The sequence below is a fragment of the Apis florea genome, unplaced genomic scaffold, assembly GCF_048593485.1.
Source record: "Apis florea isolate Af1SG1 unplaced genomic scaffold, ASM4859348v1 contig_3587_pilon, whole genome shotgun sequence".
Taxonomy (NCBI): Eukaryota; Metazoa; Arthropoda; class Insecta; order Hymenoptera; family Apidae; genus Apis; species Apis florea.
Window position 1 is genome coordinate 2,115,093 of NW_028256789.1, and position 15,927 is coordinate 2,131,019.

Genomic DNA, 15,927 nt, shown 5'->3' on the forward strand with positions numbered 1-15,927 from the left:
GAGAGAGAGAGAGAGAGAGAGACACGACACGAGAGAAAAGAAAAGAACGACGGTCGCGCGAGAAGAAGGCAGAAGGAAGGAAGGAAGGTAGGTAGATAGGTACGTACGTACGTACGTGGAAGTAGCGAGGCTTCGCGGGCGAAGCTTGTCCGAGAGAAACGGGGCTATAACGAGGAACGAGGAGCGAGGTATAGGTTGGTGTGGAAGGTGGGACGAGGAGACAACGAAACGGCGAGGGAGGGATGGAGACAGAGGGAGGCCGAGTGAGTGCGCCGACTCAGTAGCCGCGTGTTCGGTGCGGCCGTAGGGTTTCGCGGCCAAGCGGTGCCGAGCGTCGCACAGTCGCGACGGCAGCTACCGGCGCGCGGTACCCCTTTTTCTTTAAACCACACTCTCAATTCCGCACGGTTCAGCGCACGTTCCCTGCGTCGACGACGACGACGACCACGACGACGAGGATAAAGACCGAGGACGTGGACGCACTCGACGACGCTGGTCAGCTCCGATCGCGAGAGAGGGCGCCTTCCGTCGTTACCACCACCATCACCACCACCACCACGACTACTACCACCACCACCACCACCACTACTACTACTACTATTACTACTACTACTACTATTACTATTACTACTACCATTACTATTACTGTTACTATTACTTCTACTGCTACTATTACTATCACTATTACCACCACGAGTACCACTGTAAAATCACGACTACAATAATAATTCAACCCTGAAAAATACCACGTAGCAGCACTTACGAGGATAACGCGCGGATATACTACGTATCACCCTTTCCTTTTGGCCCGACAAATAGACAGATATCGTGGTAATCTACTTCTTCTCGCTGAATTCTCCCGCGCTCACGTCCCGGCCAGAGAGAGCGAGAGAGAGAGGGAGAGCGAGCGAGCGAATCACCGAGCACCGTGACCGAGAGAAAATCGGCATCGTTCTTCTCTCCCCAAGGAGAGAAAGAGGCACGTGGCGCGGCGCACGCGGAGGTGTCCAACGAGTACATCGCGGAGGGAGAGAAAGACCGTTCGGATAGATAGATAATAGAGAAATAGGCCGGAGGAAAGGAAGGAAAGGAGAGGGGACGAGAGAGAGAGAAAGAGAGAGAAAGAAAAAGGAGAGTAAGAGAGAGGGAGAGAGAGAGGGAAGGAGAAAAAGGAGAGAAAGAGGAGAAAGGGGAAGGAAGTGGAGGAGCGAGACGAAGGAAGGGGGAGGTGGAGAGAAAGGTAGAGAGGTGGCAGAAGGACAGAGGAACGAGAGGGGGTGGTGGGCGGGAGAAGACGGACAGGGAGGAAAAGTACGAATTGCCGGGACGAAGATTGTTGTGGAAGATAGAGGAGAAACGGGAAACGGGTCTTGTGTCTTCGTTTCGTTTCTTCGGGAAATAATTTTACCAAGAAGAGAAGGACGGAGCAACGAGGGACAGTCACGAGCGAGACGACGACGACGACGAGGAGGAAACGGGACATGCTGGAACCACGCTGGAGACCCGTCCAGGTAGAGACTTCACTTCACCCCTGCAACTTCACTAGTTCCGTCTTCACTGCACTGCTTATTGACACCCGATTCACCGTCTGCCTGACCTGCCTCACCTGCCTGCTTGCCCACCTGCACGCCTGTCTGTCGATGATGCCGCGTAGAATCGCGGTTGCATCTCTGCGCCTCTTTCTCTCTCATCCGCTTTCTCTCTCTCTCTCTCTCTCTCTCTCTCCTTCGTTTAAATCTCCGCCTCTTTGTCTCTCGTCATTCTTTGCCGCTTGCTTCATTCACCGTCCTTTGCGTTGCTCTCTTACTCAATGATGATCGCCACGTGCCATGCAGTCCTTTTGCACGCTGTCGTTACCAGACGCTGTTGTTCAGCTTTTTTCCAATCATTTGCCATCTATCGCTTCCTTCTTTCATCGGTGTGCGTGCCGCTTTTGTTTCCCCTTCATCCCCCTCTCGCTCTTTGTTTCGAATTGTTTCGTTTTGTCACGACAGAATTTACCGTCTCCGCGGGGGATAGATGCCACGCATAGGCATCACACGAATGAGATTTCGGAAAGATGATGTTATCGTTTCGTTTTCGCGATAGAAGCAGATCCGATCGAATATTTATTACCTACTAAGCTAATCAACCAGTTCGAAATAGAATCTGCACGTAGCATGAAAATAACTTGAAATTATCGTTGCATTTTTAACGAAAAGGAAGGGGCCGATTCTCTCGGTCGGTGGAACTGGGTCGTTACGTTAAAACAGAGTCGATGGAAATTGGTATTAAACATTTGGCAAAAACGATCGATTGTTTCACCCGATTACACGGAGGCGCGAGCCACGGTAACGCGTAATCGCGAAGGATCTGGCATTTCGATGAAGCCAAGTTTAGAGTTTTGTCGTATTTCGTCGTTTAGGGATGGTCGGGACGGGTCTCGTTATAATATAGATAAATGACTCGTTGCTTTGAGATTTTCTGATTGATCTTACGTTGAGCGGGCCGGACGATATTCGTGGAAATGACACTTTAACGATCGTGACAAGACAAATAGGTGCACCGGACAAGCAGAATGGTTGGTCAAATAAATCTCGCTACACAGTTCCAAGATTAACTACGCTCGAGTAACTAAATGCGTACCTGCCTTAGTACAGAAATCTTTCCGGCAAAACGCATTTTTCCTAAAAATAATCTTGGCAGTAACAAACCTATTTTGACGCTGCCTGGAAAGATACGATACGATATAATAACGAATTATCGCGTTATTCGTTCAATTATTTCAACGACTCGTCCCGATTCCCGAATACCGTCTACCTCGTCCTACAGTTCTGTTTGTTCCCGATAAAGAATTCTAAAAAAAGAAAAAAAAGAAAATAAAACGAAATGGAAAAGAAGAAGATGAAAAAGGAGGAGAAAAGGAAATACGCAACAAAGAATAACGTTTGAATCGTAGGAAGCATCGATTGATCTATTAATCGTTCTATCAATCTTTCAAATTTATCCAACGAAACATCCGCGATGGCATCCAGCTTGGTTTGACATTCGTTTGGCAATGGTAGTTACGCTTCAATCGAAGAACGCTTCGTGTTACCTGGGAATAGAGGTGATTTTTCTCAGAAGGATATAGTGAATGGGAGTAGACGGAGCTATGGGAGGATGATGGTGTAGGTATGGGTGGTGTAGGTATGAGACTGCAGAAGTCCCGGGGTGTAGTAGGTGGAACAACGCAGAGACGGAGGCGGTCCTACCCTACTTGGGGGCGTTAAAGAAGTAGGTGGGGTTGGCCACCCCCGCGCATCAACCCTTGCACCCCGCGTCTCCGAAACCCCTGTGGATCGCCCGGTTCCCTTCGATCCCATATTCGCCAATCAACTAACCCACCCCTCTTCTCCATCCTCTCTCTCTCTCTCCCTCTCTCCTCTTCCTCTCTCTCTCTCTCTCTCTCTCCTTTTTCTCTTTTCTACCGCTCCTCCAAGGTTGCCGGTGCACCCATCCGCTTCTGCTTCCTTCTTGGCCGACCAAAGATTTCGTCAAAATTCAAAGCCGACCGTTCACTGACAGCCCAACGTTTTGTCGAAACGTTTGTCGCTAGGAAAGGTCTGGGAGAAGGTCTGCTCGAAGCGAGGAGAAAGGACGACGACGACAACGAAGACGACAACGTCGATGAGGACGATAACGATAGAACGGTCGATTCTAAAAAAAAAATGTGTCGAAGAGAGTTGGTTCGATTCGGTGGTCCACGGTGTCTCGATGGATTCGAGATTCGTTATGTTATTTCGTAGTGTCCAGTGCGCGCGATATCCATCGTTATCCAGGATCGAGCGAGAACCGTTTGGCACCGATCCTCTGTCACGCCTTCCTCGTTGCTTCGACGAAATCGTCGAGATTTCGTGGCAAAGGGTGTCGCTTGTCAATCGCGGTGTATATTTCGCATCATCCCCACGCCACGCTCTTGGTGCTCGCCCATCTTCTCACCTCTTCCGCCGGTTCACGCGCGCACACATGTGCGTTCCACGCGTATATATACGTATAGCGGGGGCATGTATGCACAGCCGCATAGGATGAAGATACATACGGTACAGTGTACCAACACAGTTGTGCCACTATAACCCCCGTTTTCGCGCTTGCTTGGCACGGCACAGCATCCCTCTTCGGCTACTTCCGGCCAGACCAAGCTCCGCCCACTTTTATATTAATCACGTCTTGGTTCGCTCCTGGCTTCTGTTCTCCATCTTTCTTCCCCAGTGAGCGATTTCCTACTGTGGACGCCTGGGAACCACACCTTTGCCCGTTGCTTTATTCATGCTCCAGGTTTGCGACGCGAATCTTTTTATATATATATATATATATATTTCTTTCTTCTTCTGAATTCTCGTCCCTGCTACACCGAAGGACGAGATCTTGTAACGCATTCTTGTCGCGATCATCGACGATGCTATGGATAATCGTAGGCTGCGAAGCCATCGCATACGGCCCATGTTCCGCGTCATCGATCATTTCGAGTTTACGACGGAAGGAAGTAACGGCTCGACGGTAGGAACGAATCGATAACACGTCTGATAATGTTTCCAAAAGGTTCAACGGATTCTTCATCGTCTCGCGTAGCGTAAATTCTCCGGTAGTTTATAACGCGTCGCTTTTTTCCCTCCCTCGACACCGTCGAAGGGGAAAGAGTCGTAGCGCGATATTTCACGAATCGTCGTGTCCTCGACGGCTCGAGAGGAATCGAAACAAAAAAAAAAAAAAGAAAAAAAAAAAGAAAAGAGGAAAAAGGAAAAAGAGGAAAGGAAAAAAAAGGAAGGAGAGCAAAAAGAGCGATTCTCGCCACCGTGTAGTTGACTGCAACATTCGTGCGTTCCGAACACCGTGCGCGCCGAACAGAGTAATGAATAATAACCAGTTATTATTGCCAGGTCGAGCAATAAACACGCAGCTCACAAACACACCATCCCCTTGCCGCAATAAGGGTTGTCACGCATAGGTACGACATTTGTTTCCAACGCGTCGAGTGTGCACGTTACGAGCACCACCTTTCTACAGATATTGGTTCCATTGTTACGCGTTGTGTATCGTGACTGCTTCTCCGCCACTTTCGCGATCTACCGATCCTCGTGCCGCCTATCATCCGTCACAGCCACTTCAACGCCACTCCGCATTGTTCTCGTCGATTCTTCAATTCGTCGCGACCGCGCCTTTTTTTTTTCTTTTTTTTATTATTTTCCCTTTTTTCCATTCCGGCTGCGACGCGCAAACAGCAACGGGACGCAGCTACCTAACGTCTTCTTCATCGCCAATTTACAATTTCCTTTCTGTCCCCCCCCCCCCAGTGTTTTCCTCTCCTCCCATTGATATTCAAAGGCTCGGCGGATGATTCGGTGCAATTTATCTCCACCGTTAAACGCCTATCGAAGATACGTATCTTCGTTTCGCCTGTTTACCATTTAACGATCAACTTGGCAACGATCGTTAAAAAAAAAAAGAAAAAGGAAGAGAAAACGTAAGGAGCGAGACGATCGATCGTGCGGATTAAGACTAGGGCGTTGCGTAAATTGTTTCGAAAACGATGGAATCGCGACGTGGAAGCGCAGCGGTTGCATATCGATGCAACCGATATCGACGCGAGGCATTCGAATTCCTAGAGGTTGGTTCATTTTGTCGCGATAATACGCATTCCATGTCATTCCGATAGCGCGTGTACGGCAATGCATCATCGCCCCCGCGACGGGTATTTGTCAATAGAAACAGGCATCGACGCCGCAACTGCGGCAAGTATACGTCAATATACATAACGACCGCCTGTTGACTTGTTACGTTGTCGAGTACCGCCGATGATTCGATGATTTGCCGATCCATGACTGCTCCGTGTCAAATATGCCCCCACGGCTGTTCTCGTAGGCGCGTTAACACGGGAACGCCGGCGGCCGTTCATTTGCGATCGGCGCACTAACGCGCGTCGTTACATTAAATTATCATCCACCGATTGTGATGTACCGACGGTTTGCACCGCGACTCGTTATAACAAGATCATGGCGTCGCCTCGACGACAATTTCCCAGATATCCCCGCTGCATCATGAATAATATCGCGATAAGGCTATCAAATCGAATATGTTTGGATCCGTTCCGACGTTAACCGGGTAATTTGGGTCGAAGGGTGACGTTGACATTGCCACGCCGTCAAACCTTTTTCAATCTCGCGAAATCACTTTTTCTTTAACAAATATTCGCGAAAGACGCTCCTCTTACGGCTATTTTCGTGCGCGAGTTTCTCCTTCTCGCGAGAATCATTTCGAAAATTGTTAAGATAATACGAATAAGAGAATTTGCTCTCTTTGCTCCATCCTTTGCTATTCCGTCGCGCGAAATCGCGTGCAGTTTCATCTTTTTTCTAGCGAAAAGAGAGATTCCTCCATCGACGTCATTGTGCAGGAGGACGAAAGTAGCGGAATCGCGGCAACGAACAAAGAGCCGTTTCACGTTTCCCTATGGGGGACACTCCATAGGCGATTCGCGGGGGATGGGCTCAAAAAAAAAAAAAAAAAAGAAAAAGAAAGAAAAAGAAAAGCCGATCATTATCCACTCCGTTCCGCATTGGTCGCGTTGCACCCGATGCAACCTCGTTTGCAACGCTCTCCTCCGCTACAATAATAGAGATTCTGCACGATGCTGGACATTGAGAGCGACCGCCGTATTAAAACCCATTCGTGTTTGAGCTCGTGATCCCATCGCGTATCAATTATTACGCAGATTTGTACACAAAGGGGGACGGCCGATGCGTTGCCCAGATATAAACCGCAATAATCGTCTGTCTTGTAATTCGTATCATCCTCCTCCTTCCCACTTTTCATCGTCGAATTGTAACGATCCTTCCCCTGAAAATAAATCCGCGTTTCGAAACGCAATTAATTCGAACGAGAAATCGTCGAAATCGTGCGTCCGTCCATGTTTCGTTCAACTTTTTCGAAAACAAAACGTTTGGAGAGAAAACGAAACGAGGCGAGGCTTTGGAAAAAGAAGGAGAGGAAAAGGAAGAAGAAAGGTATACGAGCGGCACAGAAACGGAAAGTTTTTGCGAGCGCGCATCATGCAATCGCGCGTCTTAATGAAATTAAAAATACAGGGTGTGGTACTCGCGCGCGATAAGTTTCGAACAAAGTTCATTTTCTCGATCGAAGCGCGCGAAAAGAGAAACGGGAGGGAATATTGGATACAACAAGCGTAATAATATGCAACACGATACGTGGCTTCTCTACAAAGAGAGAAAAAAAAGAAAAGAAAAAAGAACAAACGAACCTGGCCGCATATTGCACGCATCTTGCATAAAATCGAGGACACGAGTCCACGATCATTGAACAATAAGAGACTCGTAACAACAAAAGACTCGTAATTCTCGTTCTTGGCCGGCCGGTCGTGTGAACGGGCGGGAAAACTTGGTCACCTTGTCGCGGCAGTGAAAAGAGTCGATCACGACCAGACCATCGTGGCGCTGGTTGGCCGCGATGTATCTCGGCGCAACAACGTTGCGGTGACATAATAGAGGGGACATCGCGATCCTCGTAGCGAACTGCGAGCGACGGCACATATCAAAATGTAGATCGGTCTTGTTTGAATTCGCGGTTCTATCATGAATCAATTACCGCGCCCGGATTCGCGACGAAAGCGAAGGACACAAAGAGGGGGGGGATTCGCAAACAGGCGCGATCGAGCGCGCGTGTTGCATAGGTGTTCCGGTCCTGCGTTGTTGATGCACGCGCAAACGTCACCCACTCGAGTGTAGAGCCTCATCGTTTCTACGCGGATGCTTCTTTATCGTTGCGAACCGATCGCTTCCATTTTCTCTTTCTCCATCTCCGTTCCTCGCTCGCGGATATTTTCCCCCGATAATCGTTCCATCCAACTTCGCCTATTCGCGGCGAAAACGACGCAAATTCGACGACGTCCTCCTCCTCGTATTTAAAGGACGAACATTCTTCCACGCCGATCCAATCGCTCCTTTATCCCCCTCGAATCAAGTGGACGAGTTTCTTTGAAAAAAAAAAAAAAAAAAAAAAAAACTTTACGCCCATTGATGGCGCCAGAAGAGGTTTTAACTATAAGGTATTTTGTATCGGTTAAACCGGTTGCTAAGAGAGTTTTTCTTTTTTTTTTTTTCTTTCTTTCTCTCTCTCTCTTTCTTCCTCTTCCAGCGAACCACATCTTCGCTAATAAAAATTTAGAATAGTTTGAGAAACGAGTTCCACTCGGGGCGTTCAACTCAACGTTGGAAAATCGTGGAAATTTTTTCGCAATTACAGGATTCGCATCCTTGCTTGATTTCGCGTTCAGGGGGAAAAGTTTCGACGCGTTTATACGCGCGTATTAACGGGCGTTATAAGCTGTCGGAATCTGATGGTTACGCAACACCATCCAGAGTACTCGAATCTAATTTAAACGAGTCAAAGCTAACGAAGAGTTGTTTTCGCGTGTATTTATAACGGCAGACTCATTTCGAATCTGGTCGTGTTAACTCTTTCTTCCTCGAATCGTCTCTCCCTTTGATGGTCGGTTGCGTTTTTAGAACGCGACTATTCGCGAAACGATCGAACCGGATGGATTCTTTTCTTTTCTTAAAAAAAGTCTCGTCGAAAGAAAGGAAAGGAGAGAGAGAGAGAGAGAAAGAGAGAAAAAAGAAAACGACGAACGAAATCGATAAAACTGTTTCCTTTTGCTTACGTTGCAAAGTGAAAAACAACGATACATGTGTACTTTTGAAGTGTAGAACCATGTCACCGAGCCAGACGGGTGGCGATATCATCTTCGAGCGAGCTGATAAGCGTGCGTTCAGCACGCTGGAATAAATAACTACCGACTCTCTGGAAAAATTATTGCAACCTAAACTCTCTTATCTATCTCGGTTTCGATTGGTCGTGGCGGATCGTCGAGAAGTATACCACTGTTTACCAGTCGATCGAGCCAGGCGAAAGAACCATTTCGATCCATCGCCGTTCTGCCTTCTCTGACGAATCGTCTTATCGTCGTGTTGTTTCGCTGCCCGAGGCCGAATTCGATAGTTCGTTTCTTCCTCGCGATTACTCTCGCAAAACCGTAATCGCCTCGTCGTCCACTGGGAAACTTTCTACTCGCGCGGATCGTTCCGAGCGTTTAGCGGGAGAGGAGACAGGTTGTAAAACTCCTTTTTCGACTCGTGCCGGAGGAGAGGCAGTATCGCATCGTCGCATTCAATCGAAGGAACATAATTCTCGCGATACCCACGCAGTTCGGTTTAAATTCCTCGCAGCCAGTGTGGTCTTATCAGTTCGGCGACACCGTCTGCCCGTCTCTTTCCGAAACGGATCGAACGAGCGTTCTAGAGAAGGCAGTGGAGACGTTCTCGTCTCTTTTCGAATCGGTCTAACGCGTTGTTCTTGTCTTTTTTTTTCAACGTCGCCCGTGTCGCGAGTATCGTTGGTCCAGTTTCGAATATCGTCGTCTCGATCTGCCGAACGCGTGTGTCGGCAGAGACTCGAGGAAGAAGAAGAAAAGTGAGGGCGGCGAGAGGAGAGGAAAAACCGTTTTCCACCTGCTTCGCACCGAGGAGGTTCCGAAACATTTTCGCAAAACTGGATTTTCTTGGGTTTCTTATGTTCCACGTCCCCGTATTCACAAGTTCGATCGTGCAACAACTACAAATGTGTTTCTTCATTGGATGGCGCGAGGGCGGCATAAAAATTCCTAATTTGTGAGCCGACAGAGCCGAGAAGGTTAGTGGTTCCAATTGTAATTCCCTCCAATCTCCTTATCAAGCGATCAACGAATACACCGACCCGACGTAGAGATCACCACGATCGAAAGAGAAAAATAATAATTTTCAGACAGCCCGGGGGAAGTCCGCGGAGTGGAACTTAACTTCTTATTCCAACTCTTTGCATCAGCTTCTTATCTGAGACCACTATTGTTTGCACAATATTGTTTTACCGGAGATAAGTGTCCCATGCGCTCATTATACAACCAACCGTTTATTTACTTGCCTCGTCTCTACGAGGATTTCACAATCGTCGCCAAACATGTGGCAATCGTATGCAATTTCGCATCTCTCACTCTGCCCGACTAAACAATTTCCATTCCTTTTTTTCTCTCTCTCTCTCTCTCTCTTCCATTTCTTTCATTCCAGAACATATATCTCCCTAACTCTTCGACCACCTTCCCCTTTTTCAACGCGTCATTTATCGAGGAGTTACGAGGAGAGAAAGCTCGGAAAAATCGTTGCTCCCGAATAAAATACGATAAACGCGCGATAAACGGATAACAATCCTCGAAGATTGGAGGAGGAAGGCGGAGGTAGGAACAGAGCGGTAGCGGAGTCGAAGATGGAAGAGCGTCGAAGGACGGCTCGTTTCCATCCATCCGATCCGCTCCGTGCGCGACGAGGAAGAGCGCGATAGAAAGAGAGCCGTAGGAAGATGACATAATCCCACTCGCGCAATTTGCGAAACAGATTTACGCGTGGGACGGGCCGGAGCGCATTTATGATAATGTGTAGCGCGGTTTACCGGTCGCGACTCTCGACGTTGGTCGCGCCGCGTCTCGTGTCGTATACGAAGCGCGTTCGCGTGTAAATTCGCTCGTTCGGAGACAACACGTTCTGCTCCCTTTACGCGTATGTACGTGAGTCGAGACGCGTGTGTGTGCACGAGCGCGTCGAGATACGTGGCCGGTCGCTCGCGAATCCTATTTAACGCTGTCCCTGATGCCCTGGTTGACGCACACGGATACTCTCGGCCGCATGAGTACACGCACGTGCACGGTGCAGCGACGGGGGGAGAGGGTGAGCGGGATAATCGTGCAAGACGATTGGTAGCTTCCTGTCGGTCACGTGACATCACGGCCCGCATCGCGCGCGGAACGACGATGCATGGGGCTGCAGAGGATGACATTCGTTGCACTCACCCAGTGCCGTTAAGTAGGTGGATGGGATGCGGCCGCGGATTAATGGTTACGGATACATCTTGGATGCGATGATTTGTTGGCTTTTATCTGGCGACGGAACGCCAGAAACGGGACGGGGCGAGCGAGTGTTAACTCGTCCAACCCGGCCGGGGGATTAATGATATCTGCTTGTTCGAAGTACCGTGTTATTTACGCGATAAATTCGTCCGGCCCGTGCTCGGCCCGCGTATTAAATTATTGAGGATGCATTTTAAGAGAATAATTTAGAACGGCGATGCATGCCCTCTTCCGTGCCAATTTTCAGACCACCGCGCGAGCTTGCGATTCGACCGTACGCGCTCGTCCCTCCCACACCACGTCCACGTTCCATCGCCCCTTTTTCGCCACGATTTTTCCTCGTTGAACGGTCGCGTTTCGACTTTGCCGATTATTTTCGTCCGACGGAGCCTCGGAAATCGCGCGTTTACGGACGTCAATTCCCTTCCCTTCCCCTTCCTCATCCCTTCGACGCGGCCGATCGTATCGTATTCGCTCAGGAAACTCGACTCGATCGAGGTGTGTTTACATCTTGTTCCCCGGCCATTATTTCGTTATATCGTTTATCCTTTATAGAAATTTCGTTTATCTCGCGCAAATGTAACATAGATGGATTTTTTACCTCCTCTCGTTTATTTACCTATTATCCGTATATTATATCTCTCGATGCAACAAAATACACAGGGAAGGTAAACGGTGGCGTTCGTTTGCTTGGGAATCGATCTCGATTTTCGCCTTCCATCGATTCGATCCGTGTAGTACGAGTATCGTTAGTTACGGTAGTATCACGCGGCTGGAAAAGAAGTAGAGATTAGCTGCGTCGTTGATGCCCCGCAATATCGTGCCACATCTATTTTGTAATAGAAACAACGGAAGAGCCTAATTCCGCGAGGTTGCTCTCGTCCTCCTCGCTATTAGATGTGTAGATACATGTCGGCGCGCATGATGCCATTCCTATCTACCTATACTTACTTACCTACCTACCTACCTACCTACCTACCTACCTAATTATACCGAGTGGACCACTCGAAGCGATAAGCGATTTACATACCGAACGACGCGATGGATTTACCGCTCGCCTGTGTACCATCCCGGTGTATACTTGTAACGCTCTCTGTGCGTCGGACTTTGCTCCATTTTCCTCCTATTCCGGGAAGTCTGAGAAAGAATTCGCGCCGATACGCCACGCCACGCTACCGCGTTCTACATCTCCTCTCCTCTCCTCAAGTTTTCTCTCGTTGCAACAACAAATAATTAACCGAGTGAACGGAACGATGTATATTACGTACACCGTATACACACGGAACGAAGCTGTTGGGCTCGTCGTTGTTCGAGTATGTCGAGCGGAGACGGAACGAAGAAGAAGGTTATTAATTATTTTCGAAAGCCGTTTAATCGATAAACGATGGATAAACGGATCAAAGGAAACCGGATGGGATATGGATATTTGTAAAATTATTTATATTCGGGTTAATGGCAACCTTGAAATCGGTCTATCTCTCATAAATATCGAATTATGAAACGGGAGCGCGAAAATGCAGAGACAATTTCTCGCCGGTATAAATCTTTAAGCGGTACACGACGAGTCCGGTTAATAATTGATAAGTAAATAATTCATTCGAGGTGGTGAACACGAGCGTGCCAAACGATGAGACAGATTTACCGTTCGTCCCTCCGAGCAGACGCATTTGCACTTTGCTCCATTCCTGGCGACTTTGGTATATATTTTGCCTCGCCTCGGTCACGGAAGTTTCAAGTATAGTTAGCCAAGTGTACTAAGGATTGGTATGTGGCTGGCTCTCATCGGTTCATTTATTTACGCGATCGGGCCACTTAATATCGCCGCATCGTAGGTAACCGCAAAACACTAATTTTACCACTCATCCCCCTAACGGGGATGGAGGAGAGAATCCGTGGATAATATAAATTTTCAGGGAAAATGTAAATTTTTCGTCGCCTCGAGCCGAATATTGCTGCCGAATATTGCCTGGAAATAACTCGATAACGCGTCGATTCGACGAAGGCGTCGGTTATCGCGCTCGAGATCCCGATCCCGATTTTTCGAACGGGTATAAATATACCGTCGATGGTTATCGACGAGTCGCGGAGATCTCTTCGAGATTGGAATATCGGCTAGTGAACCAATGACAACAAGATTCTATTTCAAACGATGGTTATTCTTAGATTCGCGTAAATTTAATTGCGACAGCGGTAGCGACGTATACCTCCAAACATGTATCGTGCTTGAAATATGACTTGGAAGTATAGTGCAACGGCAATTATTTAATTCGGTTAATTATTGCTCTTAGAGCAAGACGTTTCCAAAGATATATCGCTGAAATATCGTTGTCTATAATTGCGCAAACCGAAACCGTTGCCTTGAGGGTAACCTTATCTAGGAGAGCAACGAAATAACGTTGTTTAATTAATTGCTTAATTTTCAAAAAGAAGAGAAGGAAAAGAGGAAGAGAGGGAGAAAGAGAGAGAGAGAGAGAAAGAGAGAAAGAGAGAAGGGAGGAGTATGTTGAAAAGGAGTCGCGAAGTTTTATCGTTCTTCCGCGTGGGTTTGTATTTCTTTCTCTCTCTCTCTCTCTCTCTCTCTCTCTGCTTCGAGCAAAAAAATGGAATAGAGAGAGAGAGAGAGAGAGAGAGAGAGAAGAAATGGTAGAGTTAGTAAAGTTAATATTTTTAAAGGAATAATGAATTCAGTAACCCCAGACCGGGAGCACCGCACGTCCCAGCTTTAAATCTTTTCTGTAAATAGATTATGGCGCAAGATAATGAAAAATTTGCCAGCGCCGCGCGCCTAAGTTCAACGCTCGTTCCTTTGAACTTTCTTTTTCGGGATAGTTTTTTTTTTTCAAGATTTCACGCGCCCTGAAAATTTATGCTTCTCATAGTCGCTTCTATTTTTCCCTCGCGTTATTCACGCGAGAATGCCGAAAATCCTTGCCTCGCCGCGTCTCCTTTTCTGCGCCACGAGCGGAAGGGAAAAAACCGCGCTCCTCTCCTCGCCAACGATTTCCTCGCAGAGATTCAACGAACGAATTGCAGCATTTATCGCGCGACTTGTTCCCTCTACGCGTGTATACAAGGGAAGATAAGATAACGCGTATACCCGTGCCGAGGATCACATGATTAGGGCAATCGAGGCATATACTTGTTGTCTTCGATCGGCGGTTAGTTAGCAAAGAGAAAATTGAAATATGAATCATCGAGAGTACATAATCGTGCTCTAAATAACTCGAGCAACTCGTCTTGCTCGCGTGTGTGTCTTTCGCCCGACGACGTACGCGGACGAAGAAACAAACGTTTCGTCCCTTCTTTCTTTCCTCCCTCCCCGCATACCTTCCACGTGTTTTCCCCTCGTCCACTATCGAGCCGCACGCTCGTTACGTTTCGCATTTTTCTTCGCTCAACGCTCCACGCCCATGATTCTACGTGTTCTACGATACACGTACACGATACACTCCTTCGAGATAGATACGATACGATACGTACGATCGTCCGTACACGTCGTTCCGTGTCTCATTAAACCGCTAAACGAGGAAACTAATTAGCCCGCGATAAGGTAGGCCTCGATTCGCGGGGAGGAAACACGGGAAACGTATCTGGACCCGGCGAATAAATTTAGGCTCGCCAACGCGTGTCTCCATCAACAGTCTCCCCGCGTTTGATAAATTCCCCCGCGTTTGCCCCCCATTGACGAGAGAGTGCGGAGTACGGTGAAGAAATTGGCCAAGAAGTTGCCCATCCCCCTCCCCTTCTCGCGGACTTCTCTCAGTATTAATAGTTATGAATCTAGAATAGAACCTAGCAGCAGCCTAGAGAGTGTGCCGTTACGCGTGGATACACGAGGTCCACACACGAGCTTGGTCATCGACATGCACGTTTTACGACCGGCCGATACCCCAACCGGGGAAAGAGTTTCTCTGCCTCTCTGGAGGAAAGGGGGGAAAAACGAGACGAAAGAGGACTGGTTAAGAAGATGGGGAGCGAGTCGCGGGGCGAGGAAAATCTTCCCGGAAGTTGGTTGCTACGAGTCGCCCTAAAGTTTACGCGGGACGTGTTGGGAATACCATTAGGGTTAATGATCTTAACGAGCCCGAATACGGAGAGGCTAGCGATGCGCCGCGGATAAACCGATTCTATTGAAGTTTACATTTACGTTCCCTTTCCCGCAATTAGTACGTTACGCGTGTTACAGGGAGAGAATATACATACATATACGTACACGGAGAGATCGCGTTTCCGCGATTAAAAGGGGCCTCTCGTGAAGTTTATCGCGCGATAAAGTTCATCGCTACAACCAACCTTCCACGGATTACGGTTACTACGAATATTGCGCGCGACAACCACAATTGTTGTTGTTAAGAAACATGGGTCTCGATTCGTGGATCGCATCGCTGGTAGTTGGAAATCGATCGATCTCGGCCGCTAGCTTCGTCGAAGGGATGTCTCTTGGCCCCGATCATCCCGATCCCCGTTTTTTGGTGTTACTCGCTCCGGCTGTGTGTTCAGCTGCGTATTTATAGATCAGCCTCCTTAGCCGCACCGAGTCGGAACATTCGGACCACCTTAACCCGTCTCGCTCCTCCAACTTTACTCCCCGCCTTTACTTTCCTTCTCCGCTTCATTGAAATGCGTGCGCCGGTAATGGAAACGTTCTCCTATCTCTCTAAGTGGCCGCTACCACGATAGCAATGGTGCAATTTAATCGAGAGAGGCTGGCAGCCGCGCGCTTACTGGTAGAAAAGCATTCGACGCGAGTGTGTAGCGCGTAAACCTATCGTTTCCTTTTCTTTTCTTTTTCTTCCCCGCCCGCGCTTTTTCCCTCGAGAACCGCCGACTTTTTCGACACTACGCCGAGACTAATACACAAATATACGATTATATCACAATGGAGGAGGCTTGTCTGCCTTCTGCGGAGTCATTAGTGCAGTCATTATATTATACGTAACGAATTACACACGACAGAGAGA

At 48.2% G+C, this 15,927-nt stretch overlaps 1 protein-coding gene across 17 annotated transcripts in view; it reads left to right on the forward strand.

The window, feature by feature from the left end:
* The first annotated feature begins 261 nt into the window (after positions 1-261).
* FoxP (forkhead box transcription factor P) overlaps positions 262-15,927 on the forward strand; it is a 201,724-nt gene continuing 186,058 nt past the window's right edge. For 15 of the 17 annotated variants that reach the window (XR_015294208.1, XM_086914480.1, XM_086914481.1 and 12 more), the window contains exon 1: positions 280-1,511. Coding sequence is in view for 14 of the 17 variants with exons in the window: in XM_086914480.1 (XP_086770606.1) it covers positions 1,482-1,511 (30 nt within the window). In the remaining 3 variants the exon portion in view is untranslated. Of the gene's footprint in view, positions 1,512-8,960; positions 9,724-15,927 lie in introns of those variants that run through there. The other 2 variants (XM_086914490.1, XM_086914492.1) reach the window with 2 other exon arrangements.